Raw genomic sequence first — 26,437 nt, 5'->3', positions numbered from 1 at the left:
TAACGGCAATATCTTTATCCCCTTTTTCTTGTTTTTTCTACTAGGTAACTTTTAAAAACATGCAAAAACGTCCGTAAATTAAATGCTGAATGGTGAATGTTGCCTCATTTCCACCAAAAATATAGCAAATTATTGAGCAGCAGCGGTTTTCACACTAACTCTTTCCGAAACACATGCCCACACAGTGGCGACATTAATAAAAGGTGCTAAATCATATGACAGCAGTTTTACAGGAAAAACGTTAAAAATTTGATTGCAGGAAGGATTTTTATCTGATGGGTGTTAAGCTCTGAATATATTATGTCTGGAGTTTTGACAGAGTTCAAGAGTGTAACTGCCATAGATTTTGAAATATAACGTATGTTGCGCACAAACTCCAAATAAGCAAGTTGACTAGGTAACAAGTTAAATATTCGCTTAATTACGCCTTGCTGTACCACCGTCAGCACGATTCACACGACCGCTCGAGCACATGCCTTCCACTGATATTGGCGCCGCCGGGCGTCGGCCGTTGGTTCTGAGACACCACCATGGTGTAATCTCTCTCCAACCACCGCATCTCTCTCCAACCACCGCAACCACACCGTGCATCCTGGTCTCGGACTCAGACCCGCCTGTGCGCTTAGCGCTCAGGTGCTGTAATATCTGTGTAGGACGCGCAATCGAGCGTTCGTGTTAAGCGCGCTGACGGCGGTACGTCAAGCCCAACAGAGCGCCACCAACATACCTCTCCCAGTTTCTAACACAAAAGTATTTAAAGATTAAAAAAAAAAATCACCGTCTAGGTTGTTTTGCTGAAATGCCATTTTGTTGAAATGACGCAGGATTGCCTTTGCGCACTGAGTATTTTATTCATCTGTTCACTGCGACCTTTTTCCCACCTGTTGCCTGCACGTAAAGGGCTGACGTACTCAAGCTGGTTGCGCAGCTTTTTTTCAGTAGCCCTCCCCGTATCTGTCCAATCTCAAAACTGTGCAAGTGCCCCCAATGTATGTTTTGCCTCACTCTCTCCATGTCTGGAATGGGCAAGTAAACTTCTTTCTAAGTAACGAAATATTGTTCAGCTCATTTCTTCATACTAGGCGCTCACCTCCACTTATAACAAGCGCTTCTGTTGCGATGAAAATTATTCACATAGTGAACAAAGGCCTTTATTTTCCTAACTGGAGATGTCGTTTTACTAGTTGTTTTACGAAGCTTTCAACCTAAGCTTGTGAAAACGTGATAATCTACCATGAAATCCACGATGCTCCACTAAATGTACAGTTTCCAGGCCGTAAATCACCGTCCAAACTATACGTACTCTCCACTTAATTCTGTACATTATTGTTTAAAGCCACATCTCTCGCTCATTCAGATAACGATTGCAGATGACAAACTTTAAATCAGGAACTCACGTCACAAAAGCATCGCCCTGCGCCTCACCCTAAAATATGCTCGATATTGTTTTATAAGAGAGGCTGCTTCCCATGCAAAGCTTCCCTTGGCCTCCTGTGGCCCTCCCATCTGCTCTAGTGACATCTTCTTTGAAGAAACTGGTGAAATGCGATCGTATACCAAGAGAACTTTTCGAGTGTTTCACTGTTAAAAGACGTCTTCAGTATGCTACCTTTTATTGTGGCTATTGTGTAAAGCTCCCCTAAATTGGGAATTTGGAGCACAATACGGACATAAACGACTTCTCACCCACCATTCTAGCGCAGCTTTGCTGCTAACCCGTTTTCCAACTTTCTAGACAAAAAAAAAATGTAAAGAAAGCGCATACGACATGCTTATTCGACATATTAAAATAAACCATATCGTATAAACCGGCCCACAGCAAATCTTCGACGAGCTGTCTGTGCATTGCCCAGCGAAAATGGCGTTGCCACATGGCCTCTGTTTACAGCAGAGGGGCCGTAATCAGCCAGATCAGCCGCCACAACGCGGGCGACCACCGATTTACAGTTCTGGCGATACGTGCCTGGAAGCGTAGAAAGTTTTGTTTCTGGGATGTGGGAGTGAATGAACGCCTTGAGAGCGAACACGATGTTTTTTTTTTTTCCACCAAGAAAAACGTGGTTGAAATTGTCAAGTGCTCAGCCCTGACTAGGTGACTTAGGAGAGAAGTATATTGGTGAGAAAGCAATACATCACAGGGAAAACCCAATAAAGAATCTTGTTGCTTGCATGACCTTCAGGAGGCAGGAATTAAAATAAATATATCCGCGAATTGCTTTTGAATCAGCGGCGGCTCGAACAGATCCGCTTCCTTGGCCACTGCACGACAGCCTTATGCTATCGCCGCCGACAGTCACGTCTCGTTTTAAACTGCAACACACTCTCACCCTGTGCACTGCACGTCATAGTCTCCATCATCCACCATATGCGGCGCGAAAAGATCAGATCTGCTTAACATCGATCGGAGTTTGACCTGAGTGACATCATCGCAGACGTGTCGGTGACCCAGCAAAGCAAGCCATGAGTAAACCATGCAGCCTTAACGCATGCTTTCGCATGTCTACTAGTTTGCTTAACTACATTAAAACCCTGCCACTTTCTTTTAATGCGGCTAGCATCGTTGTGATGCTTTTCGGTTGAAAGTGTTGAATGTATCAGCCACTAAGAATAGTATTATGGTGACTAAGTATCAAACGACAGCCGTAGCACAAAAGCGATGCATAGTACGGTGCACAGCCTCAATTTAAAAGTTGGGAGCCTTCTTAACAATATTATTAATGCAAATGCAATAGCATTTAAAAGATGGCTTTCAAAAATTGCAAAAGACCCCCGAAACTTTTGATGTAGACCCACCTCAGAGAACGAATTAAGATGGGTTAGTGGGAATAGGTGGCTGGATTAAGGTGGCGTAGTGGGTGAACTAACCTAAATTATGGTGATTAGTGGGTGGTCTAAGAAGGCTTATGGGCCGGCTTACTACAATCTGCTATGATAATCCAATGGAAGGTACTCGAACATCCAGTCCACAGATTTTCAAATTCGGTGTGCTGATGATGTGACTGCCCTCTCGACCAGTCAGAGAATTTCGTTACAGAGAAGCCCGGTGGTTTTTGCATGACAACAACCAAAATTCTATTGCGTTAAAACGGACTGCGATGGAATAAGGCAGGCGATGAACAGAGAGGATATACATTTTATAGCGATCATTATTGCGAAACAATTTTCGTGCAATTACACACTATTTGCTGCGGATATGTCGAGTCGCATGCACTGTTACGGTGCATATTGGATACACTGAGGAAAAAAAACAAGAAGTTGACAGTGCGCTTCCCCCTCCCTCTCACACAACACTGCGATATGCATGGCATAATTTTTATAATCAGTTTCCTGTATGCTACAACAAATGCCCGTAACGGCATGAAAAAGCGCTAATGTGTCTTTATAGAAGCGGCATCATTCCACACGATCAAGGCAGGTTTTTTATCTATGCGGTCGGTGAGAAGCACATTTGGATAGCGAATTTCTTAATAATCTCACACAAACCTTAGATCTCACTCCAAAAGTAAGATATATTGTCTCTTCGATTCTCACTTACATGAACAGTGTACTTTGCCACAAAGCCATACTCTTTCTGTGCTTTAAAACCAGCATGCTTTCGATAATATACATCGCCACTCTTAAACAACGTCACGAAACAGGAAAGCACATTGTACATTCAGCTCATTTTTTTTGTCACATTTTAGTATGCTGAGATTGTTTGTTGGTAAACAACAAGAGTCACGGCAGCACTTTCCTTCCAAAAAATCGCGTGCTCATGTCGACGTTCAGCATTCCTTCGGCCACCTAATGCTTGCAAATACTCTCAGAAACAATATAATCTGCATTAATCATCTACAGATTCTTCTCTGGGCGCTGAAACTATAAGAATTATGCCTCGGCGCCGTGAAGCCCCTTTCTTCCTTGGACGTAGTGTTTGCAATCATCACTTCCACCCTTTCTCTCACCGTGTCGTTCAGCTTCCGCGATACCCGTAGTAGCTGGAACGAGTCAAACACACATGCCACGGCGCTATTCCAGGTCGTGGCCGTCGATCGGGAGCTCTCTGCCATCGTTCAAATGGACAGGCTGGCACCTCACCGAGGACATTTCCCAGAGGGCGCTGTTTCGTCGGCAGCCTCTGGCGGCGGCCTCGCTGCGCTCATGAGCGTTCGCAAACTGGCCCAAGACTTCAGCGCCGCCAAGTGGTCGTGGGAGGCGTACGCTCAGCTACTCCTGGGAGACATCGCCCTGGAGAAGGGCAACACCACCAAACCACGGGTTCTTGTTCAGGTATTTGGAAAATGCCAGAGCTATAGATGGGAAGAACCACAAAGATAGTAATTGTAATCGGATTCCTTCGAAGTAAGAATTATTTTTGCTCCCGAGCAAGGATATAATAGGCTTGTCTCGAAAAGCAATTGTTCTGGACTTAACGTTTACTCAAACCTATTGCGTTGCACGAATATACCGGGTGTTTCAGGGTATATTATCACTAATTTTAAAATTTGGTTTTTGAAGTAAAGAGCAGCTTTTTCCGGCAGAATCGCTACAATATTAGAGGACATCGAAAAACATGCCAATCATGAGAACTAGTAGAGTGGTTTACTGAACGCTAATAGTAATCTTTTTAACTACTACCTATAGACGCCTATCTGATTGCAGTTAGAGATTTGTAGCCAGCCGTTAGTAATAGCCATACCGGTTTTTACAATTAAACACGCGATTGCCATCGCCGCCGTGGCTCTACAAAAGTTGGCTACATCGAGCCAGAATGCATGCGCTTGCAAATAGCATGTAGCAAACGAACCCCTACAGTGCATGCAACTAGTCGAAGTAGCCAAATTTTTCGGCCCACAGCGGCGAGGGTAATCGCATTTTCGAAATTCTTAAATATGATACGGCTATTGCTAACGACCGGCTTGAAATCTCTAATCGAATTAGGTGCCTACAGGTAATGATTAAAAAGCTAATTATTACAGTTTTGTTGACCCGTTTCATATTTAACATGATTCGCCGGTTTTTGACGTCCATCGATACTGGTATTACTATGCCGCAAAACATTTGTTTTATCTTAAAAACTCTAGATTTAAAAATTACTAATCACCTTCCTTGAAATACTGGCAGTTTGTACTGTATTTGCCGGCCCAGAACTTGGTGGTGCAAGCTCGGTATATTTTTAGTAATGAGATTTATGATTCTAAACAATGAAAAACCACACCTTCTAGCAAGTACTAGTACTAAACAAACCCACGGACATCGCGGAAAAGGAATGAAATATATAAAAGTGATTTCAGATGTTCTACCTTGCCTCTAGAAGGCGCCTGCAGAAGCAACTTTCGTGGTATGCATGCAGTCTTTAGGCTTCTTTACGACTTTCAAACTCTATTATTGAATTTTCGGCCTAAACGTAACGCACGGCACTTAATGGGCGCCCGCTTCGCTAGCGTACCTATTTTGTGAAATATATTGTAAGCCTGATAACGTCTGCGCGATACAAAACAACGAATACATAATCATCGCCATCAGCCTGACTCTAAAGAACAGACCAATGTCATGAAGAGCGCCACGAAGCTTAAACAGTGTACCCCTGCTCCGCAGGTGGACAAGACAGAGCAGCTGGCAAAGCTCTCGGCTTTGTTGGGCAACCACGACGAGTCGGCACTGCTCAACTACGTGGGTATCTCCCTGGCCGCTTTCCTGTCACCCGCCCTGCCGCACGGCGGACCAGCGGGAGAGCTCCTCCCACTCAGCCACGGAGAACACGTGCCGCAGGTGCGTGACAAGCTACTCGCGAGACCGTCTTCTCGGTGATGCCCCTTCGAGGAAGGTGGAGAATTGGACAACTTCTTAGTGGCCGTCTTTTAAGATTTTCATCACTAGACACAGTGCGAAAATCACAGTGAAAGAAACCTATCACGTTTAAAATCTCCTTATAGGTTTAGACAAAATTGTAGCCCACGAAATGTACAGGACAAAAGGCAAGGACACGGTACCGAAAATTACTGACAGCTGAACATTGCTTTGCAAGTAGCGCAGCTTGAAAGGAGAGGCAGGAAAAGTGGCAGAAATAATAGTGCACAAAGACAAGCAGACAAACATTGCTCTTCTTCTTCACCCCAGGTATATGGGATTGGCCAAGGTGTGGTTGAATAAACAATGAAGTTTCCATGGAAGATGACGACAAAATTGTAGCACCAATCGTGAATTTTGAAAATCAATGAATAAAAACAACAGAACAATATTGACAGTTAAATAACAGACAGCATTTTGGTGAAAAAAAGAAGAGCTCGTAGAACTTTAAAAGAATCGGCACATAAACCTACCAGTTGCAATTATGTAATCGTGGGAAACCCACAAATAGAACCCAATGCAAATCCCTTGGCGTTCGCACCAGACGATAATATATCTGGCAAAGATAAAGGGAGCCCTGCTCTTCCTTGCTCTTCCTGCGTACTTAGTTATCCTCTTTTCCTGCTTGTCGTGTTTCGCTAATGGTAAGGCAAGCGTGCAGCTGTCAGCCCTCGCCCGTGCAATGTCTATGTCTATGCTCGGTGTCTTGGTAAACTCAAGGTGTGTTTAAACCTTGCGGTATCAAACACCAACCGACTCCAAGCACTTACTCAAGATAGGTCGAGCCCTACTATGGCCAACAGTTTGGATGGGCACAACGATCGGATAAAGTATTTCTTTTCACGCGCTATCTTGTGCAATATACCAATGAAAACACATAGCATGAGACGGTGAAGCGATGGGCAGTGATTTGAGGCGTTCGAAGATAAAACTGGTCGCATCGATCAGATGTAGCTAGACTCACATTCGGGGCTATAAGGTGCGGTAAAATTATTCTGCAGCTGCATGCCGTTAGGATTAAATTCGGAAAGTTCAGAGACTATCCGCCTGATGCTCGGCCTCATCCTAAACGCCATGTCTGCCACACTGTCCAAAGATGTACGCTGGTGGTCGCCGAGAACAGCGGTGAGCGCCAGTGCGCCTTCTGGAATATTCCCATTTGCATTCGTAAGAAAACATGACGCAATGGCCAATTCCTGCTGGCCGAACTAGTTAGATGTACGCGCAGAAACTGCGAATGCAGCCCTGAGAAAAGAGCACACGGAGATTATCTGGCGCCAAGAAACGCGTGGCTGCTCAGTGATCAGCCAAGTTTGAAGGCTAGCTCACAATTTTGAACGCGAAACAATTGAAACACAGCTCTTTGTTGCGCCCCGATTTCTCTTGTATTAATGTCGATGCCGGTCTGCCTACGAAAACAACGTGCATCTGCCTTGAATTATTTCTTCAATATGCCGCTCGTAGGTTCGGCCTCAAATTTCGCATAGACATCATTTTTCCTCGTGCCCGCCACCACTCGGGCGTGTAGGGCACAAGTGGTAGCGGTCAATGTGGGACAATCGTCATCTCGTAGCGATGATTAGTGCCTCCGAAAGACATTCAGCGTACTTGAACGCATTAACTTCGACGCCGATCGCACAGCAGGTACTGCATCCAGACGCAGACCATGTTTACCACGTCCGTAGTTGCCGGTAACTATGCTGGTAAAACCAGTAGGGCGACACGGACGAATGCGCAACCGTGCATTAATGGCGATCTGGCGTTCATGTATTCCCAATATCATTATACCCTAACAGCACACAAAGGCCCTTAGGGAAGTAAGTGCTGCATTGCAGATAATGTATGAGCGCGCAAAAACTGGGACAGAGCGACGTATAGCCAACAAAACAGCTAGTGTTGTCTTCGCATCTCTCTCTCCTTGTTTGTGTGCCCTCGTACTTGATCTACAATCAATATGCCAGCAGGAACGTTAAGCATTATTAGTTGGACTCAGCAATGGCTACAATGTACATCAAGAGATAAGAATGAGTTCGCTCAGTTTTTTGTAGAGAATTTTATTGTCAAGAAATACACTTCAGTAATTCTGCGCGAAATCACTGCAATGCGATGAAGCTTCTCGTAGCTGTTTGTAGCTCTTGTCAAAAGTACAGAGGCCAGGGGGCTTTCTCCAAAGTTGCAAAGCAGGGTTGTGGAAGCTCCCTGGATGCCGTCAGCTTGGGAGAAAGGATGAGTAGAGTTCTTCTCACTTTCCAGGTATTTCGGGCACTGGGATGCATACAGAGCCACATCGTGGAGGCCAGAAGCAAACTTTTTGTATTTTATATTTTCCCCAAGGGTGTGCATCGCATTCCGAGCCTGAATCCGCAGGCTTGCACTCAAGACTCAACCCAGGAGCTTCACTTATAGCTCATGGCTTGTCCGCTGGCTACTTAACGTGCCAAATAAATTGTTTGAGCCCCTCTCTGAAGCGACCACAATCGCAAAGGCGTCTCACGGCTTGTGTAAAATATCGTAGGGGTGTAACTTAGTAAAACCCGAGCAGACGTGGGAAAGCACCTCTTCATTCTTCAATTGGGGGTCGGGGGTGGCACTTAAGTTCCACCTCAGGGATATGACGTGATATGTTTAGTAGGTTAATGCCTTTATATGCAGAATTGCTCATTATGTACGTAACATTCATAAATGAAAGCGAGTTCTCGTACTATTCGAAGCTCTCTGGCGCAATGGTTAAGCGATGCGTCACTGCACTGGCAAATGGCTGTTTCTAGTCACAGCTGCAGGTAGGGATTGTGCGACACATGTTGCTTTTCCCTTCCAGAGCAACCTCTCCTGCAGCTGGCGCGACGCTTCTCCGAACGTAGCCGAGCTGCTACCCAAGCTTGCCTGAGTAACTCGGGTAAGCTCGGGTAGTAAATCGGGTTCTTAGGCAACGGTATAACATCGTACGCACGTACTTACGAAGAACGTACAGCTCCCGTCAGAAGTACGCAGCCCAAAAGGTTTGCTTCTAAGCTGTTTAGCGGGGCTCCTTAGCACATCTAGCAGGCCATATCTTGGGAAGATTGAGGACGCGATGACATTTCTCTTTCTAATGGTTGCGGTCACTGAAGATGCATAACGAAGCATGCAGCAGGCCTCACAAGCAGACCTCTTAGGGCGTATACTTTTGAGGGGGGGTGTCCGTTCGGTGACAAGTTTCTTGGGCGGTGTTGTTGAGCGTATGAGTGCTTTCGCCTTAAAACGCAGGTGGCCGAGGAGCTGCAAGCGTGCTTCCACCTGCTGGCGAGGACCTACCGCTTCGGCGCCCTCTCCCTCGCCCGTCAGGCTGTTAGCCGCGACACCACCGACGGCAACAGCTACAAGTGAGTTGCTCACGCCGTTGTATGTATATAATGGAGGGAATGCAAGGTCATCACTGCATCATAAATTACGGCATCCAGAAGAGAATCCTAACTTCAGAGACGGAGGCACCTTCCAGTCGAAGAATAAGAGCACCAGGTGGCTCCATTCACACAGAAGCCATAACATCGTACGGTGTCGATTCTACGATTTTGTACAAACTCTTTGTTGGAGTCGTTGTTTTTCGTATCACGAGTGTCGGCCGGCGATATCGAGGTTTAGTTGCAAGCAACTCAAACTCTCGAGGATGTAATACCGTAGGCACAAACTGTAATTTTGTCGTTTCTTCAGAGGACGCGTGCTGAACATCGAAGCCGTGTGTGTGCAGTCATGCATGCTTCCAAAGGGAGCAATTTACCCCGTTGAGAGACACTTTTATGCTTTTGCACGTCCTCAAGTCCTTGATACAAATTTCGTCTTTCGTCCCTTGGAAGCTTGACACAAATCTTTCACATTAGATCATGGCAGCGCATACCATTACCTCGGATCTAGATGAAAAAAAAAATATGTGCTTAGAGCACAGCGTGTACCGAAAGCAGTGCATCACCGATGCAATTTCTAGTAAACGCAGGCTTTCAACACACCGCATTCTATAAACGCGGGTTAATGACATCCTGGTCGAATTCAACAGGAAGAAATGGGCTTGGGCAGGGCATGTAATGCGCAGGCAAGATAACCGCTGGTCCCTAAGAGTAAAGGAGTGAATTCCAAGAGAAAGCAAGCGTAGCAGGGGGTGGCAGAAGGGTAGGTGGGCGGATGAGATTAAGAGGTTCGCAGGCACAGGGTGGGGGCAGCTGGCAAAGGACAGGGTTAATTGAAGAGACATGGGAGAGGCCTTTGCCCAGTAGTGGGGGTAGTGAGGCTGCTGAGGATGATGATGATGATATGATAGGTCACAGTAGTGGTTACGACAGCATTTCGTTAAGCAGAAGGACCCACTTCTGGTACGCTGCGGTCGCGATGACTTTTCTTTCCTCAAAAAAGCACGTGGTCTAGGGTACGCATGCGCAGTTTTGATGTTGAAGGCAGTGAGATTCAGTGCTGCTGCTCCTCTCGCAGAGAACTTGTAATGCGGTGCGGTAGAAAAAATTATTACGAATATTTTAATAGTATTTGTCGTATACGCGCACAGTATTCCCAGCTTTTATTACTAAGTGGGGCTCGATATGAATACTGCGAAAGCTCGATTACAGTGAAACAGCGCTTGAACCAACTCTTGCGAAGTCTACAACGACATCCTGTTGCATCCAGTGACCGCTTCCAGGTGATAGAATTTCAGGACACTGTAATTTTTCACCTTAGCGAAAAATTTTAAAAGCATTCACATACTTAATCGGACTCGGAATGCACGCACTGTGGAGACATACCGTAGATTATGCCAGTCACACTTCGCGCGTCAGACGCTGCGCAGGATGCGAAAATTTCTCAACCCCTTACTCTCTCTCATGAAGTGTTGGATGCAATATCTATTTAAATTGGCATGATTATGTATATGGATTATCTTTTAGCCCTAGCGAAACATGCCGGCGAGCAGCTTTGCCTGACATGTTTTACCTGGAAAAAGCTAAGGAAGAATGTCATGTTGTAGGAAGCGACACAAGAAGTTCCGGATGAGAATCGCTAATTTGTGTAACGATGCTGAAAGCCTAATATCCAGTAGGAATTCGTGTCACAAAAATTGCACAGACTCAGAGACTAGCTAGGCCTGTTTGCAGCGGTGACTATGGCGGTTAATTATATTGAGCAGGCAATAACTACATTTTATCGAAATTGTTGAATACGCAATAAATGCGTGGAATTTTTAGTGTTCAGAAATGAATGCCTTTAGTAACCGTGTGGATCATTCATGTTAAATATGATTATCCAAACATATTACTGCACGCTCTGTTTGCTGACCTGCTGCATTGGCTCAGTGGCTTTGGTATTCGGTATCGCGAGGTGTGACGCTAATTTCCATTGGTCGAAAGGATCTTGACACTACAACCACATTACCTCCGTGGAAAGAAAAGCAATTGCGCTGAGAAAGAAAATCATAAAGTCCGAACTCGAACTGCTGCCTCTCGTCTTGTGAGCCGGACCGCTACCCTCCCACCACCAACGAATTTGAGTTGAGCGCAAAACAAGCTTGCGCGAGCGCATGGCACCGCAGGGTAGCATATAGAGCAGTCAGCTATGTCCAGTATATTGAAATAGCCAATTAGCGCGGTCAAACGATGTACCCAATTAACACAACTTGTGTGTAGGAGCAACCGAAGGCCGCTTGAAAACTCGTAGTGGCACCGACACGAGGTGGCCGCTTGAACTACGAGCGCAGCGCAGTATGTCGCAGCGCCGAAAGATGGCGTGCGAGATGCGGTGTGCTCCGCACGTGCTGCCGCATTACACTCTCCAGGCGACCTAAATGTCTACTCATTGATAGGGCATTGTCGAAACACGAATATGCAATGGTTTCCTTAACGAATTCCAGATGCGCTGAATTAAATTACATTACGGGATTGTAAAAGCGGCTTTCATATGCACAAAACATGCGGTTGTCAGTAAATACAATTTTCTGTCATTAATTAAGAGATAATGGTTCGATTTCCCTGAAGTTACTGCGCCAGGGTATGTGGATTAAGCCACTTGCAAAAAAAAAATGGCGAGTTTGTTAAAAAAAAAGCACCCTCGTAAAACCTTAGGGTGCAGAATAAAATCAGGTAGCATGCACTAGCCAATCTAAAAAAATGTGAAAACAATGGGTCCCTCAAGCTGTCCTGCAGAAGACTGCCATATTTTGCTTAAAGTAATCCGCTAAGAATGAGAGCGATGCCTGAACTGATGTAAAATTTCCTTTCACTGCGATAGCATGCACAGGTGCTCGATAGCACTTACTTGTGCCTCTTCTTTTGTCCATGCTGCGCTCGGTTGGCAGGTGGAGAAAGGCAGAGGAGGAAGAGTGCGCCTCGACCAATCAGCGAATTCTAAGACAGGCCACGACGCCGGGTTTTTTCCGAGATGAGGTTTCAAATGCGGAGGGCGCAGACAGAGGGGTGGGAGAGGGATTGTTGGCAGTTGGAGAAAGGGCGCGACGATGAAGCGGTGGCGAGGAGACAGATGGCAGATGGCACGTCCCGTGATCCGATGAAATCGTAACTGTCTCGGCCAATCAATTATTGTTATGACAGAGCACAACGCCGGTTTTTTTTTTTCCACGCTGGGGCATCTAATGCTACCCGACTAATAAAAACATTCACTGTGATTGAAGATTGCACTGAGGTGCTTATCAGGACAGGCGTTCAGAAAGAAAAGGGATCATATCAGAAGGTTTTACTCCAAAGGAATCGTCAGTACGCAGAAGGACCATTTCGTCTTGCAAAAATACAGCTATCGGTTTCTTTCGCTTCCTCAATTTCTCTTCCTCATTTCCTGTCGTCCGCGTCTATTTACGCTGAGTTTCGAAGCTTGAACAACCGACGAGCCCACGCCTTTGCACTTGCAAACCTTTCCTGCCATGTGTTGCAGGTACGAAAGCGAGATGCGGTCTTTGGTAGACGCCGCTCGGGACCAGCTGTCCGCCCTGCTGCGCAACGGCACCGCGTGGATGTCGGCCTCCGAGCTGCGGACGGCGCTGCAGAGGCTCGACACCCTGCGCGTGGTGTTCCTCGGGGAACCGGAGGACAGCTGGGAGCGCCTGTCGCGCTACTACGCCTCTGCTCTGAACGGAGTCAGCGCGGCGGCCCTGAACGCACGGCTACGGGAGGGGACTACGGTGAGGCAGAGCAGTGAAAACTTGGGACTGTCGGTAATAGAGGACGTTTATAGTCCCTCTTTATATATTAACCTATAAATATTTCAATGACTCGTGCATTCAGTAATACAATAGGACTTTGGTGCAAAACTCAGTAAAAGGATTCCTGCACAAAAAGGAACCCAGAGTGGACACATAGATCACGAATAATGACTTGTCCTGAGTGTGTACCCGCGCTTAAACCAAAATAATGTGCATGAGACCTATGCACATGAGCGCCATAACCACTCAGCCACCGCGGCGGCGTGTTTTTTTGAAGTTTTACTCGTTCGATACTCAACAACATTCTAAACCACTCTCACCAACACGGCTTTTATAAGGAAGGAAAGACGAATAAACAGAAAAATTACAGGTGTCGTTATCAGATGCCGATTTCGCATGTGCACAGCATGCATTGACATCGATTTTCTTTAGCGGATCCCAGAGGCCACGCTTCTTCGCTAGTGACTTCAAGACGGTAGCAACGGTTATCCACGTCACAGACATCACTACGTTAAAAGGAGTGGGGAGAAATTTCTTAAACTAAATTTTCAGAGCCCAAAATGCGCCTTTAGCTTCCGGAAAAACGTCTACACACTGAGCAAAAGTCAGAGAACCAACATCCGGTGGGAACACTTGTTCAATAGAGTTGCCCTTAATTTACCTTTCTTATGAATGCCTCCGCATTTTCTCCTAGGTCTGATATCGCTGTACTGAGAGTGCACTGTGGATCGCTTGTTTTGCTCGTTTGGCCGTTTCGAAAGACATGCACTGCGCTCACATCATGCGTTGCCTTCAAGTAAGGGTGATTCAAATATGTGCAACTGAGACCCTTAAAACAGTGTTCGAGTTAAGTCAAGCCAGTTTTATTTACATCATTATGATGTGGGCAGGCTCAGGCAAAGAGCGAACGATTTTCGCTTGAGGGAGCCCGAGCCCCCCTACATGGCATACAGCAAGGGCAAAAGTTAAAGTAAGAAATCCACACACACTACATAACAGAATATAATACAAGAAATTCAGAACCAGCGATAGAAACTTTTGGGACTTGCTCATTACTACGCAATGCATAGGTGTTAACAGAGATGCTAATATCATACCTGTCACACTTAACGGAAAGGGAATACAGCGGCTTACAAAAATTATTTCTTAGAGTTTGTGAACTAGATGTTTCAAGAGAAAAACGTTCAAAGATGAATTTATTTAGTAACCTAGGAACTGCATGACGCATCATCTGTCGACCATGTTCTGTTCGGCAAAAGCGTATGATCCAACGTTCGTGTTTTCGAAACCAGTATCGGTTCGAGGGATGACAATGCTATCAAGAAGTTGTCACGGTGAGAAATAGATTTTTTGTATCTTGTGGCTAAGAAAAATTCGTATACTAGCTTATGAGCCGGTATGGTTTTGAATCGCTTAAACAGTTCTTCGGTATGCGCGAGGTAGTCAACGTTTGCTATGTAACGTACTGCTTTTTTTTTGCATCATGCATATCTTGCGCAGATTAGATTGAGTAGTAGTGCCCCAGACAAGGAAACAGTAGTTAACGTATGACATGAATAATGTGTGGTATATTATTAATTTAATCGATACGGGTAGATAGGAGCGAAATTTCGGGAGCATTCCTACGCACTTTGATAAATTGGTTACAGTGGAGCTAATTCGAGGGTCCCAGGTCATGCTCTTGTTAAACAAAATTCCTAGTGTTTTTACTCTGTCTACCACCTCTATAATAGAGTTGTCTATTTTTAATCTACCGTCTGATGTAACAACGCTCTCCCATAATGAAAAAGTACTGCTTTTGTTTTCTTACTATTTAATATCGAGGAATTTGCTGCACTCCATGATTTAAACTTCTCTAGTGCACTGTTTATATTTGAAATGAGCAGTGGAATGTTATTGCCCCTAAAATGGAGACTCGTATTGTCTGCATACAGAAGATATTTTGGAAGGTCGCTGATGTCTGTTATGTCGTTTATTTATACAATAAACAATAGCGGTCCTAAAATACTTCAATGTGGAACTCCAGTGGTTATAGGTTGAAGGGTTGAAACGGGCTGCTCTGTTGTTACACATTGATATCGATGCTGTAGGTAAGACTTTAGTAGACAAGCTGCAGTGCCACGAATTCCATATCTTTCTACCTTGATGAGAAGTATTTGATGGTTGAGGCGCTCAAAAGCCTTCGAGAAATCCACAAAAACACCTATGCACATCTCCCTGTTTTCAAGTGCCTCAAGGATTATCTCTTTGCATTAGTAGGGCTGTTTCAGTCAACCTGCTTGGGCGGAAACCATGGTGTGACGGTTTAATGAGGTTAAGCTTATTGCAGAAGTTCATGAGTCTTTTAAGAATTACTCTTTCTAGGCCCTTAGAAAAAATAGGCAGAATAGAAATCGGTCGACAGTTGGACATATCGTTTTTTATCGCCACTCTTGAAAAATACAGTTACTCTGGAGATTTGCATTAATTTGAGAAAGCAACCTGTTGATAACGCCAGATTATATGTATAAGCCAGTAGGGGGCAATAACTTTCAGCACATATTTAACTGGAAGAATTTGTAGGCCATCATTATCTAGTGATTTGCTATTTTCCAACGAGTAGAATATATTCCATACCTCGCGTTCATCTGTCGAATCAAAATAGAGGCTGCGGTTATTCCTAGGAATTGTGCAGCTCAGATATTGAGTGTTGACAACATATACGACAACAGATATTGAACTGCTGACATCTTTAAAATTTTTTATAATCTCCGGAAAGTTCTGTGCCATGTATGCGGTGCCCTGAAAAACGAGATCTTTGATAACTGGCGACGTTGGGGTTTTGTTTAGCAACTTGTTTAATTCTTTCCATACGTCTGCACTATCTTTACAGGATTCCTGTTGGAACTGATAATAGTGTGGACATGCGACGACCCACCAGGAATTTCATATTTATTCCTCCGTAAAGAACCGAAAATTCCTATAGGTTCCCCCGCTGGACAGTAATTCATGTCTTAAGGAATTAAACACCACACTAATTGAAGATTTTTTCGTATTTTGGGGGAGTAACCGCAGCATCCACTGCGGAAGCCGTAACGCACCCCCCCCTCCCCCCCCCCCCCTGCCTCCTACCCAGAAAAAAAAGTACCAGTCACGTACAGAATTTTTCGACAACCCGCCGCGGTGACGTGCGCGCGGCTATTGAGCCGGAGGGTCCGTGCTGAATCCGTGATGGGGCAGCAGCGTGAATCGCAAAAGGCATCCGTGTGCTGTGCAATGGCAGTGCACGTTACAGATCCCCAGGTGGTCGCCGGTGCTTGCACTAAGGCACCTCTTCCTTTTTCTACTCTCATCTTCATACTACGCCTCACGGCCGGGTGGACGGGTCCACTGAAAAACTACACATTCGCTTCAAATAGATACGCAACAGAACCCATGAACGTATATCGTTCAGTGATTTACGGTGTATTCAAATCAGTTTTGGATCCGAGAAAAAGAGGAAACGTACATGGACAAAGCAACTTATGCGAATGCAAATGAGGCAAATTAGCTAGATCCTCTTAAAGGAATTGAGTGGTATCGAGGAGAAGCTTAACATGAGAATGTATGGAAGAGTGAGGTGGACAGACGCGATGATGAACATTTTGCGCATAAGATTGCCGCAGCTGTCAGAAGAGTGGGTTGATTAGATTAACAAGAACGGACTTCACCCTGCATTGAGCATAGCTTGGCCGATGGAGGCGGCGATGAAGTGAGCTTGGCTTTTGAAGCGAAAAGCTTCACGTCAGCTCTTCGGGCCGTGAGCGGGGGCGCAAGTTTGACCTGGAATGTAGCTAAAGGTCAGGTTCAACACCAAGGTGGTCCATTCGAACAAGTTCAAAGGTCAAAGTCGGGATAGAGTGTGTAATAGCCACTGGTGTCGCTGGTGTAGCTGACGTCATATAAAAGAGGAGGAGCAAGAAGTCGAGGGGTATATAAGCGCGTGTGTGCGCGCTCACTGCCAGACGCCTGGGGCAATGGAGGAAGGTGCACATGTTGCCGTAGCCACGCGCCGAGAACCCATGGTCGCGAAATATATGTCGTTTCGAAGAAAGCAAGACGCTTAACAAATAAAAAAAACGCCCACTAATGCGTGCGTGTGTCGGTATGGATGTAGCTACGGAAACCGCCGGTCGCTCGACCACAAATGTAGCCAGGGAGATGCAGCTTTTCGCTTTCGACCAACGTTTACCACAGCTAAACCGCCAGGAATGTTTTATTCTTTCGACATGCCGTGGAGCAAATTCTGCTGTTGCATTTGGTGATAAAACCTCAAGAATAAGAATTTTTCTATGGAGTCTAATATTTTTGTCTGAAATCATCACTACAATCACTGCGAGAGTTCCTAGACGGGCCTTTTTTGAACAAAGGAGGGAGAACCGAGCAATCAATGAATGTTACTTTGCAGCAACAATGAAAAGGACCGTTTTCCACGCACACGAATCTTTACTGGAGCAACGAAGCGCAATCTTATTCTGGTGTCTGCCTTTTACGAACGCAGACGAACCATTCCGGAAAAGTGCCCGCATTTACTCGCACAACGGAGGCCAAGCCGACCCTTCTCCAGGAGTACGTCTTCCAGCAGACAGAGACCAATGACCTCTACTGGAGCAACCGGGACCGGGAAGAAGAGAACCTCGAGAACCGGTGGCCGCCGCTGCATGTCGAGCCGCGTGCCGACTACTTCGAGGCGCGCAACACGCTCCTCATTTCTCCCAGCCTGGTGTCCTTCCTGTCGGCCATGCTGGTGAGCGTGGACCCCCTGCTGGTGCCCGTGCTCGGCTTGGACATCTTCCGAGGCCTGCTAAGCGTGGTCACCAGCAGCCGGCGTTCACCAGCAGCAGGCAGCAACGCCTCGGCCAGTTGGCAAGAGGCCAGAGCCGGTGGGATGTTCCCAGGAGGCAGAGAGAACGCAACGCGCTGCCTGGAAGGGCACTACGTCAACCTGACGGGTGACCGACAGCTGTGGCCGCGTCTGTCCCACCAACTGTTCTTTGAGTCGGCAGTCGTGGAGCCCCTGTTCACGCTCTACAAGGGCTATCTTGAAAAGGTAGTAGGGCCTTTGAGTGAAGCGAAACTTTTTCAAAGCGCGAATTAGTACACTGAGAAAACGGCAAGAACGTCTGCAAACGAGCTCCAAGTAATAATGCGATAGCTTTAAGCAGCTCGTATCGCGGAAAATTCTGCGTCGTCAGCATCGTTGACCGTGAGTGAAAAATCCACGAGAAATCCTCAGGGAAGCAAACTAGGAGGAAGGTGGGCCACCCATGTCATGTAATCTTGCGACGTCATCACAACCTGGCCACTGGATTGTGAACCAACAGCGCACCGTGGCAGGTGGCTGATGATTGGAATGAATTCGCCCAAGATCACTCTCGCCTCAATGCATCAGAAATGTTTTCTAAGTTTCATTCTCAAAGTGATCACGCTTATCAACACCTGGCTCCCTTATAAGACCTGTGCTTGCCTTGTTGCCTAGTGAGCCCTTTGTTAGGCTTCTGGTTCAAGACGTTTGTGGGCAAAAACTCAACTGCAGAGCGCAGGCCAGTTATTTAACACTTTCAAACAGCCCCGCTACTTCTAAATCTGGCCACTTTGCCTGGTATTCTACAAAAGGTTTTTCTAGGCGTTTTAGCTGCCCATGCTTCAAAGCAGCACAGGGCGTGGAGAAACGTAACGCCGGAAGCAGTTCTTTCCATGTGGTGCCAAAGTATTTTCAAATATGTTATTTTATCATTTTCAGAAGTGACTTTGCACACCCTCGCGATCTTTTTTATATTTAGGCAGTTTCTTTGTTCTTTTTTCTGCACTTGATCTGTTAGGAGTGCCAGCTAGTATTTCACTTATTTCCATCAGAGAGCGCTGCAAAAGACAAGGTCAAGAAATCGCGACAAACGCTTCTATGGTTTCCGCGACTGCCACCACGAGTCACGTAGGGCTGTATATTCAAAATCACTTCATTCAAAATTTTACGAGTCATGGCTAGGTGGCTTCAGCCACCGCCCGATTTAAAGGATTCAGCCTGATCCATCCATCCACTGAGGGAATTTCGAACCTTTGGTAAAATATCGTAACTTTTTATGGCAGTCAGAAATAGTTGGTATCAGCGCTGTAAGTGAGATTTCGCTACGATGAGAAAGTGTCGACAACGTTAATCACCATTGTCGAGCAGTACCTCTTGTCCAGTTCTCAAAATTGCAAGCTTAAAATATTTCCATCCTGTCACGCTGTGTTTCCTGCTAGTGGCCAACAGATGGGGCTAGTTACTGAATGTCCAGGAAAGCTGGGCATGAGAAGTGTGAACTGAAAGCAGTGAGAACCTTCCCGCTGCTTTCCCACTGACGCGTCAGAGCATGGCTCTCTTGAATCCTTGCCTCGCAAGTACCCCGAGCTTCGGGACGGGCCCAACATCCCCGAGCTTCCCGGGAAGAACGCGCTGGAACTGTTCTTCATCAACTACGCGGTGGCGCACTGCGAGCACGGACCGCGGTCGGCAGAGGCAGCTGCTTCTATCGGCGCACGGCTGATGTCGCCGGCGGCGCAGCTCAACGTGGCTCTCATGAACTCCAGAGTAAGAAGCGTAGCTCCGAGGCACTCGTTTCGTGTGAGGGGTGAATAGAGCAACCAAAAAGTTAAGTTAGTCTTTGTCAACTGAACGTCCGATTGAGGAAACTTTTTATCGAGCCCTATACTTTTAACACCCATGCCAGTCACTGGCGCTGCCATAAATTATGCACCACACACATGTTTCCTGCTCGTAAATATCTAAATCCCTAACAACATTGCAGCACTGAAAATATTTCAAATTAGCGGATGCAGCGGAATTGTCAAAGCAGCCGTAAGATATGTACAGTGTAACACCAGAAGCCTTCAGGATGCACTTCTGTCTTTGGTAGAAATGGCGGCGGTTCATATTCTGCATCATTTTTCGCAGAAAGGGTTTTTCCAATTGAAATCGACGCAGCGGAAGTGCCGCAATACCCTTTCATTCGTGAGCATGACTCAGTCCTGTGTGAAGTGTGTACCGCGTCCGGTATTTAAATAAGTGACCTTATTTTCTTTTTCATGAATTCTAATGCACACTACGTCAGAGGATGAATACTGGGCCCAAACTGTAACCGTGGGCAGACTAGTTAAGACTGGTGCTTTACGGTATTCTTAAACATAGCCACTGCAGTAAAAGCACAGCAGCGCACCTCATGTACACGCCAAAGGCCCATTATCTTGTTCGAGTCTAGTTGCTATTTGTGAGTTCTCACGTATAGGTTGCAATATACAGAAAATCTAATATAAGCAAAAGCTTCGTTAATTGTACTTTTATATGCTATGGCCCCATATCACGCCCACGCCAATTGCAACTGCGCGTTATTGAAATCATAAATATACATTGCAAAAAGAACGACATCTCTTATTATTTCTTATTAGTAGCACATCATTCGTACCCTCCAAATTACCGCTGTTTACGAATTACGCTGCTGCTGAAGACATCAAAAGTGGTAAAATGAAGAATAGTTCTGTGTGTGGCCTAAGAAGGAATATGTCTATGCAGCAAGCAGTTTTCGAATAATGTAGTCATAACGTCTGGCTTCATAGATCTTTCGTTTTGACCGACCTAAGCGTATCCACCCATTTCTTCTCTTGTTTGTTCTTCCGCAAAATCTACAGCAGAAAAGGCGAACCATTTTCAGTATCGGGAAACGGGAGAGCCCTTGCCTCCAAACACTTCGACTGTTAAACAATGCAGGTCTGATATGTTTATGTAGCTTATTTTGATCTGTTTGCCTTTGAGAATGGCGCTGTTAGTTAATTTTCAAAGGCGCTGCCCAATGGCGCGTAGACCTGCGATCGAACCAGCGTACGCCACCGCGGTGGCTCAGTGGTTATGGCGCTCAGCTGCTGACCCTTAAGACGCGGGTTAGATCGCGTTTCGGCGGTCAAATTTCGATGAAGGCGAAATTCTACATGCCCGCATAGTGTGCTATGTCAGTGCGCATTAATGAACCCGAGGTGGTCAAAATTTCTGTAGCCCTTCCCTATGGCGTCACTCATAGGCTGAGTGGCTTTGGGTCTTTAAACCCCCATGACCTAACAAAACTAAACTCGACCATCATATATTTTCGTTTACGTCCATCGATCGGCAGCAGTGCACTCAGTTTCCGCTCACTTTACAATGGCGAGCTGGAAGTGCTTTTGTTTATATTTTTAGCTGTACCTGACATAGAGGACTGGATGCTTTACTTGTCACTACATTAATTACTCCTATGACCCAGTGCTTCGTATTGGATCCTCATCCCCTGTTTAACAGGAGGATTAAGGGCCCACTCACCAGTTCTACGCTTAATAACGCGTATAGTAAACACTTCCCTGATACATAGTAATTCCACCTTCGAGAGAACTGGATTAAAGGCGCTCGTATACTGAACCAGAGTACCCGGGTTTGATCCCGACCGCGGCGGACGCGTTTTGATGGAGGGAAAACGCAAAAAGGCACCCGTGTGCTGTGCGATGTCAGTGCACGTTAAAGATCCCCAAGAGGTCGAAATAATTTCCGGAGCCCTCCACTACGGCACCTCTTTCTTCCTTTATTTTTTTTCACTCCCTCCTTTATCCCTTCCCTTATCTCGGGAGTCCACCGAGATATGGGAGATAATTAATGCGTCATTTCCCTTCCTTTTAAACCAATTTTCATTTTCATTTTTTGCAAACGACAGCATTGGCCGCACCGAATTCCGGGCCGATCCTCAGATAGTCATCCGCCATTCGATAGATTTGACCGCGGGTGTTCTTAACGCTGCATCGCATCAGCGGCACCAGACTGCTTATTTACAAACAAAGCTGATTGAACACGTAGAAATAATTTTTTTAATTTTATGGATAAGTACGCACTCATATGTTACACGCATATTGGCAGCTTTGAAGGAGAACATCCTTCCTTAAATATCCTCGGAAAACAAACATCAAAAATCACGGAAAAAGCGCCGTTGATATCCCCGGTGTAACTGGTTTGCGGTTTAGAGGTTTCCATGGTCGTGAGTTTCTCAGTTTCCTTCGCGTACACTCAAGCATACTGGTGGCAACTCCTCATAGTTAAAGCAGGATTACAGGAACAGACCACATGCGCATTAGGCAAGTTAACATCAGTCTCTTTTTAAGAAATGATTTCTCCATCAAAAGAGAGAGCTTAAGCAAGAAATTCAATAGTGCTGGCATTGTGCTCTTCCTTCCTTAGCATGGAAACCGCAGCACAAATAAACAGAGTAAACACCTTTCTCCTCACCACATATTACTTTACAAAGAGCCGATAGAAATCCGGCAAAAATATGTAATCGTTGTTTACTAAAGGTCACTGTTCAATCTGAGGCTATTCTGCCTTTGACTGCAGTTTTCTTAGATGTAGTTGTGCTTAATATTAAGAAAGATAAAGCGTTAAAAAGTGTTGTTAAAACCATATTATCCTACTCAAACATCGGTTTTTGAAAATAAACAAGCGGTGCTACTGCAACTGGTTTATGTCAAACAGTAAGTTATTTAATACAGAAGCGCCGCATCAAAATTGCTACTTTTGAGATCTTTACGCGCTTTTGTGTTCCCATGATTTTCGTATTAAATTTCTCGTTCGCTTCCTTCCGCAGGCTTTCTCCTCTGTGTTCCACTGCAAAGACGATGACGTCATGAACGCACCCAACAAATGTGCAATCTGGTAAAAGCCTCCCCACGAAGGACTGCCTTCGAAGCAGCAGGCCCAGTTTGCATTGTTCCACCGAGGAAGAGGCTGTGTTTGGATGCCACTCGTCCCGTCTTTGTTTGCATGTGTGGATTTTTGTTGTCAGCACATAAAGCCAACATGGACAGCTGCCCTCTTGCTGTTTTTCCTTTGTGCAATTTATTGCGAACACGTTCACATCCTCTGTGGCACTAAATTGTTGCTGAGTCCTGGACAACACCGTGCTCAAGACTGATGTCAAAGTTCGAACCGATTGTCTCTCTCATGAGTATGGTGCTGCTATGCCGCAGCTCTAATCACTGATGTCTCCCAGAACGGCTGTCGCTGGCCTGTATCTTGCTCGTAACTGGGAAGACTTGTGTTCCTGTGTTAGAACTGTGGTTTTTTTTCGTTTCCTGAAATATCTTTATGCGTTCAAGCTGGACGTACCACCGTCAGCGCGCTTAAAACGAACGCTTGATTGCGCATCCTGCACTGACATTACAGCCCTGAGCTCTGGGCGGTGAGTCAAAGACCATGCTGCACGGTGTGTTTGCGGCGACTGATATAGCTCGTGCCCTGCTTCCAACCAAATATGCTCTCAGACCCAGCGGCGCTAATTCGAGCATTCGCGTTAAGCGTGCTGCCGGCTGTACTGCTGGAAGACAGGAGTGAAGGTGGGCTTCCGAAAACAACTCCGCTGAAAGGTTTTATTTTCAATATTGAAAAAATCAAAACTGAAGCTTGTAACACATGTCTTTTGTCTGTATGTAGATACCTAGCCCACGATTCTCGATTTTAACAACTGTAAATCAAGATTTCTACTTCGCGGCCTCGGTCACTGCCTGCATTACATGCACGGAACATCTTACTACAGTCTCGTGCGAAAAAAAGGGAGCCACAACTGATGAGTTTTTCTTGATAGCTGGTCACCCACACCGCACGAAGGAAGTTGCTTTCACCGCTGACGAGCATTGTCTCTACAGCCACTTCACATTGAGAGGATATCTGCGTGCCTTTGGAGACGCGTACGCATATCAATCATGTTTATTTTCCAGAAAGTTCTGGTCGGCTGCCTTGGCTTAAATCTGTGGATATACATTTCAACGAGGCCCAGGCAGCCGCTATAAGACATAGCCGCAAGAATACATACACACACTTGCACACACACACACAAGCACGCACACGCACACAGACACGCACACACACGCACACACACACACACACACACACACACGCGTGCGCGCGCACACACATTTTACCATGTTACACTTTCTGTGAAAACAGGATCACCACGTCAGTCAATGCAGATATGCTCACAAGCTTCAGCGACATCAAAATATGAACATGAAACATTGCTAACTTGCAAGTGTTATACACAGTCATATGACAGATAAGCACACGATAACCACTGTCGAGGCAAAGTGAGCTTGGCTATTTCTCTAAAGACATGCTACCAACCACCATTGCGAGCAGCTTATGAAAAATTGAGTGTTAAAGCACATCTAATACTACACCATTCCCGCGGTATCTGTCGGCTGTAGTAGTCGACCACCAGGGAGAACTGATCACCTGTGCAGCGGCAGAGGCTGCGCACGCAACAGAAGCCGAGGAGGTTGCCATAGCTCTAGCGGTCGCTTGCGGCTCCCAGGGAAACAAGTCTCTAAACATACTTAGACTCTAAAGAGGCATGTAGGAACTACACTAGGGGAAAGATAGGTGCCGCAGCCATGAACATACTCAGAAAAGCGCGTGTCTCGGACACAAAACACATACACAGCCTGGTTTGGATACCCGGACATGCAGGTATTAAGGGAAATGAAAGAGCGGACGGCCAGGCTCGAGTGATGAGTTTCCGAGCGGGATTACCGGACGACTTTTGCACCAGAGCCTGCGACGGGGGGTATGCAGAGCACCTGGCCCTATACAGGGGCTTAAGGTATAAATATCTTCCGCCACACAAGACACTAACAAAGGAAGAGGCTACCGGGTGGCGCAGACTGCAGACGGGTATTTTTCCAAATCTACACATACCAAACAAGATGTTTCCGACACAATACAGAGCCACATGCCCGTGGTGCGGGGCGGTACCAACGCTGTACCACATCACATGGGAGTGTGAGCGAAACATAAAATTCCACCAACACAAACACACAAGTGCGGAGCAATGGGAGAGCCGGCTCGTCAGCAGCGAGCTCACGGTCCAAAGGACCCTGGTGTAGCACGCTTACGAGGCAGCGCGGCTCAGCGGAGCCCTGGAATGAGGGCCCGACCTTGCGAAGACGGGATCCTGGATCGCCTGATATGAAGACGACGCGGATCCTGCTGCCGCCGAACTGCGCAAATGTTCAATAAAAGTTTTTCACTCACTGCGTTAGCTTATTGGCATGGCTGGTCACGTGCCTACCGACGTGACGTCACCAGAAAGAATGCTCCACGTGACAGTACAAACATGTCCTACACAACTTGCCCCTACGCCAATAAAACTCCAAACAAGCCGCCCAGCGCAGAAACCTTCAAGGAGCCCACATGGCCTGCACCCAGTGACGTCGCTTTGAGGGCACCTTAAAAAATTGTCGAGGAGCAATCGAATATTCAGAGCTCGAAAAATCACATCGCAAAATCATGCATCAAGAAACCATAAAGCAGCTGTCCTGCGTAACGCACTATTAAGAAACAAAATTGTACAAGCGTTCTTTTAGGCTGAAATGAAATGTCTTTTCCCTGGTTTGCTTTAACAGCGGAGACATCGCTGAGAACGGGCATATGAGTTGTTTTTCTCTATGAGCTGTATCAACATAGACAACTGAGAAAAGCGCGAAAGTTTCTTATCTGCATAAACCGCAGCTCTATTCACGCTGTTATGCGTTATGCTATATACGAAAGTTGCAATTTCGGCTTCTTCGTGAAGGAAGGCGAGGAATGACGGTGCTTTCAAGAGGCGCCGATGTTCCCTGCAAGCTTGGATTTGCTGCGGTTGCAATCGCATTGGAACGTTAGATTTTGTCTAGTGCGCCATGGGCTCGGCATGCGCGAAGAGTACTTTACAAACAGTCTAACAGGCGCACAGTTTGAACTGTCTCTGGACGGCTTTCATATCGACGGGCAACGAGGGCTATGAAATAGCGGCCCTAAATCGCGGGTCGAAACGTACAGCGTCGTTGTTGGCAACGTGGCCGAAAAAAAAGAACCCCTGGTAGGCGATATGACATTTTTCGGTCTTCAGCGAGAGGCGAAAAGACTTCATTGCATCAGCACCTCTTTTAACCTCCACTGGTGTTAACTGAAACTTACCGCGAAGATTACAATGACGTGAGAGTATACGAGACAGGTTTTCGTTTTGAGACCAGCGAGCACTGCGTCCATGACCCGCTGAAATATTGCAGGTGGGGAGGAAAGTCCAGATGGCATTACATAATACACAAAGATGCTCGCTGGCGTCATAAAGGCGGCCTTCTCTTAGTTTCTTTCGTCGACTTCAGTCTATCAGTAGCTGCTCTCGAGGCCTATCGATGTGAAGTACTTTGCAGAGTCTGCTCAGCGTTTCGTCGAAGCATGAGAGGAGGCACACATCATAGGCATCTTGTTCAAACGACGGTAATCCGCAAAGAATGAAAGCGCACCATATTTCTGCTTCACACGAATAGAGAGAGATTGAGAAAAATTTTACTTAGGGGATTAATTCGCAGGAGCCGGATGGTCGGGGCCCTAGCCCGGGA

General features: G+C 46.2%; 1 protein-coding gene across 1 annotated transcript in view; it reads left to right on the top strand.

Annotated features, from left to right (window-relative positions):
• Positions 1–22,840, top strand: part of LOC144106760 (uncharacterized) — a 49,885-nt gene extending 27,045 nt beyond the window's left edge. Inside the window, exons 6-12 of the mRNA XM_077639605.1 lie at positions 4,018–4,269; positions 5,578–5,751; positions 9,076–9,191; positions 12,730–12,976; positions 17,517–18,065; positions 19,398–19,586; positions 22,648–22,840. Of these exons, the coding sequence (XP_077495731.1) occupies positions 4,018–4,269; positions 5,578–5,751; positions 9,076–9,191; positions 12,730–12,976; positions 17,517–18,065; positions 19,398–19,586; positions 22,648–22,719 (1,599 nt within the window). The 3' untranslated portion in view covers positions 22,720–22,840. The remainder of the gene's footprint in view (positions 1–4,017; positions 4,270–5,577; positions 5,752–9,075; positions 9,192–12,729; positions 12,977–17,516; positions 18,066–19,397; positions 19,587–22,647) is intronic.
• Positions 22,841–26,437: the final 3,597 nt, after the last annotated feature.

Source organism: Amblyomma americanum, chromosome 10 (genome assembly GCF_052857255.1).
Source record: "Amblyomma americanum isolate KBUSLIRL-KWMA chromosome 10, ASM5285725v1, whole genome shotgun sequence".
NCBI classification, from domain to species: domain Eukaryota; kingdom Metazoa; phylum Arthropoda; class Arachnida; order Ixodida; family Ixodidae; genus Amblyomma; species Amblyomma americanum.
The sequence above is the reverse complement of the archived record's forward strand: the minus strand, read 5'-3'. Positions and strand labels throughout refer to the sequence as shown.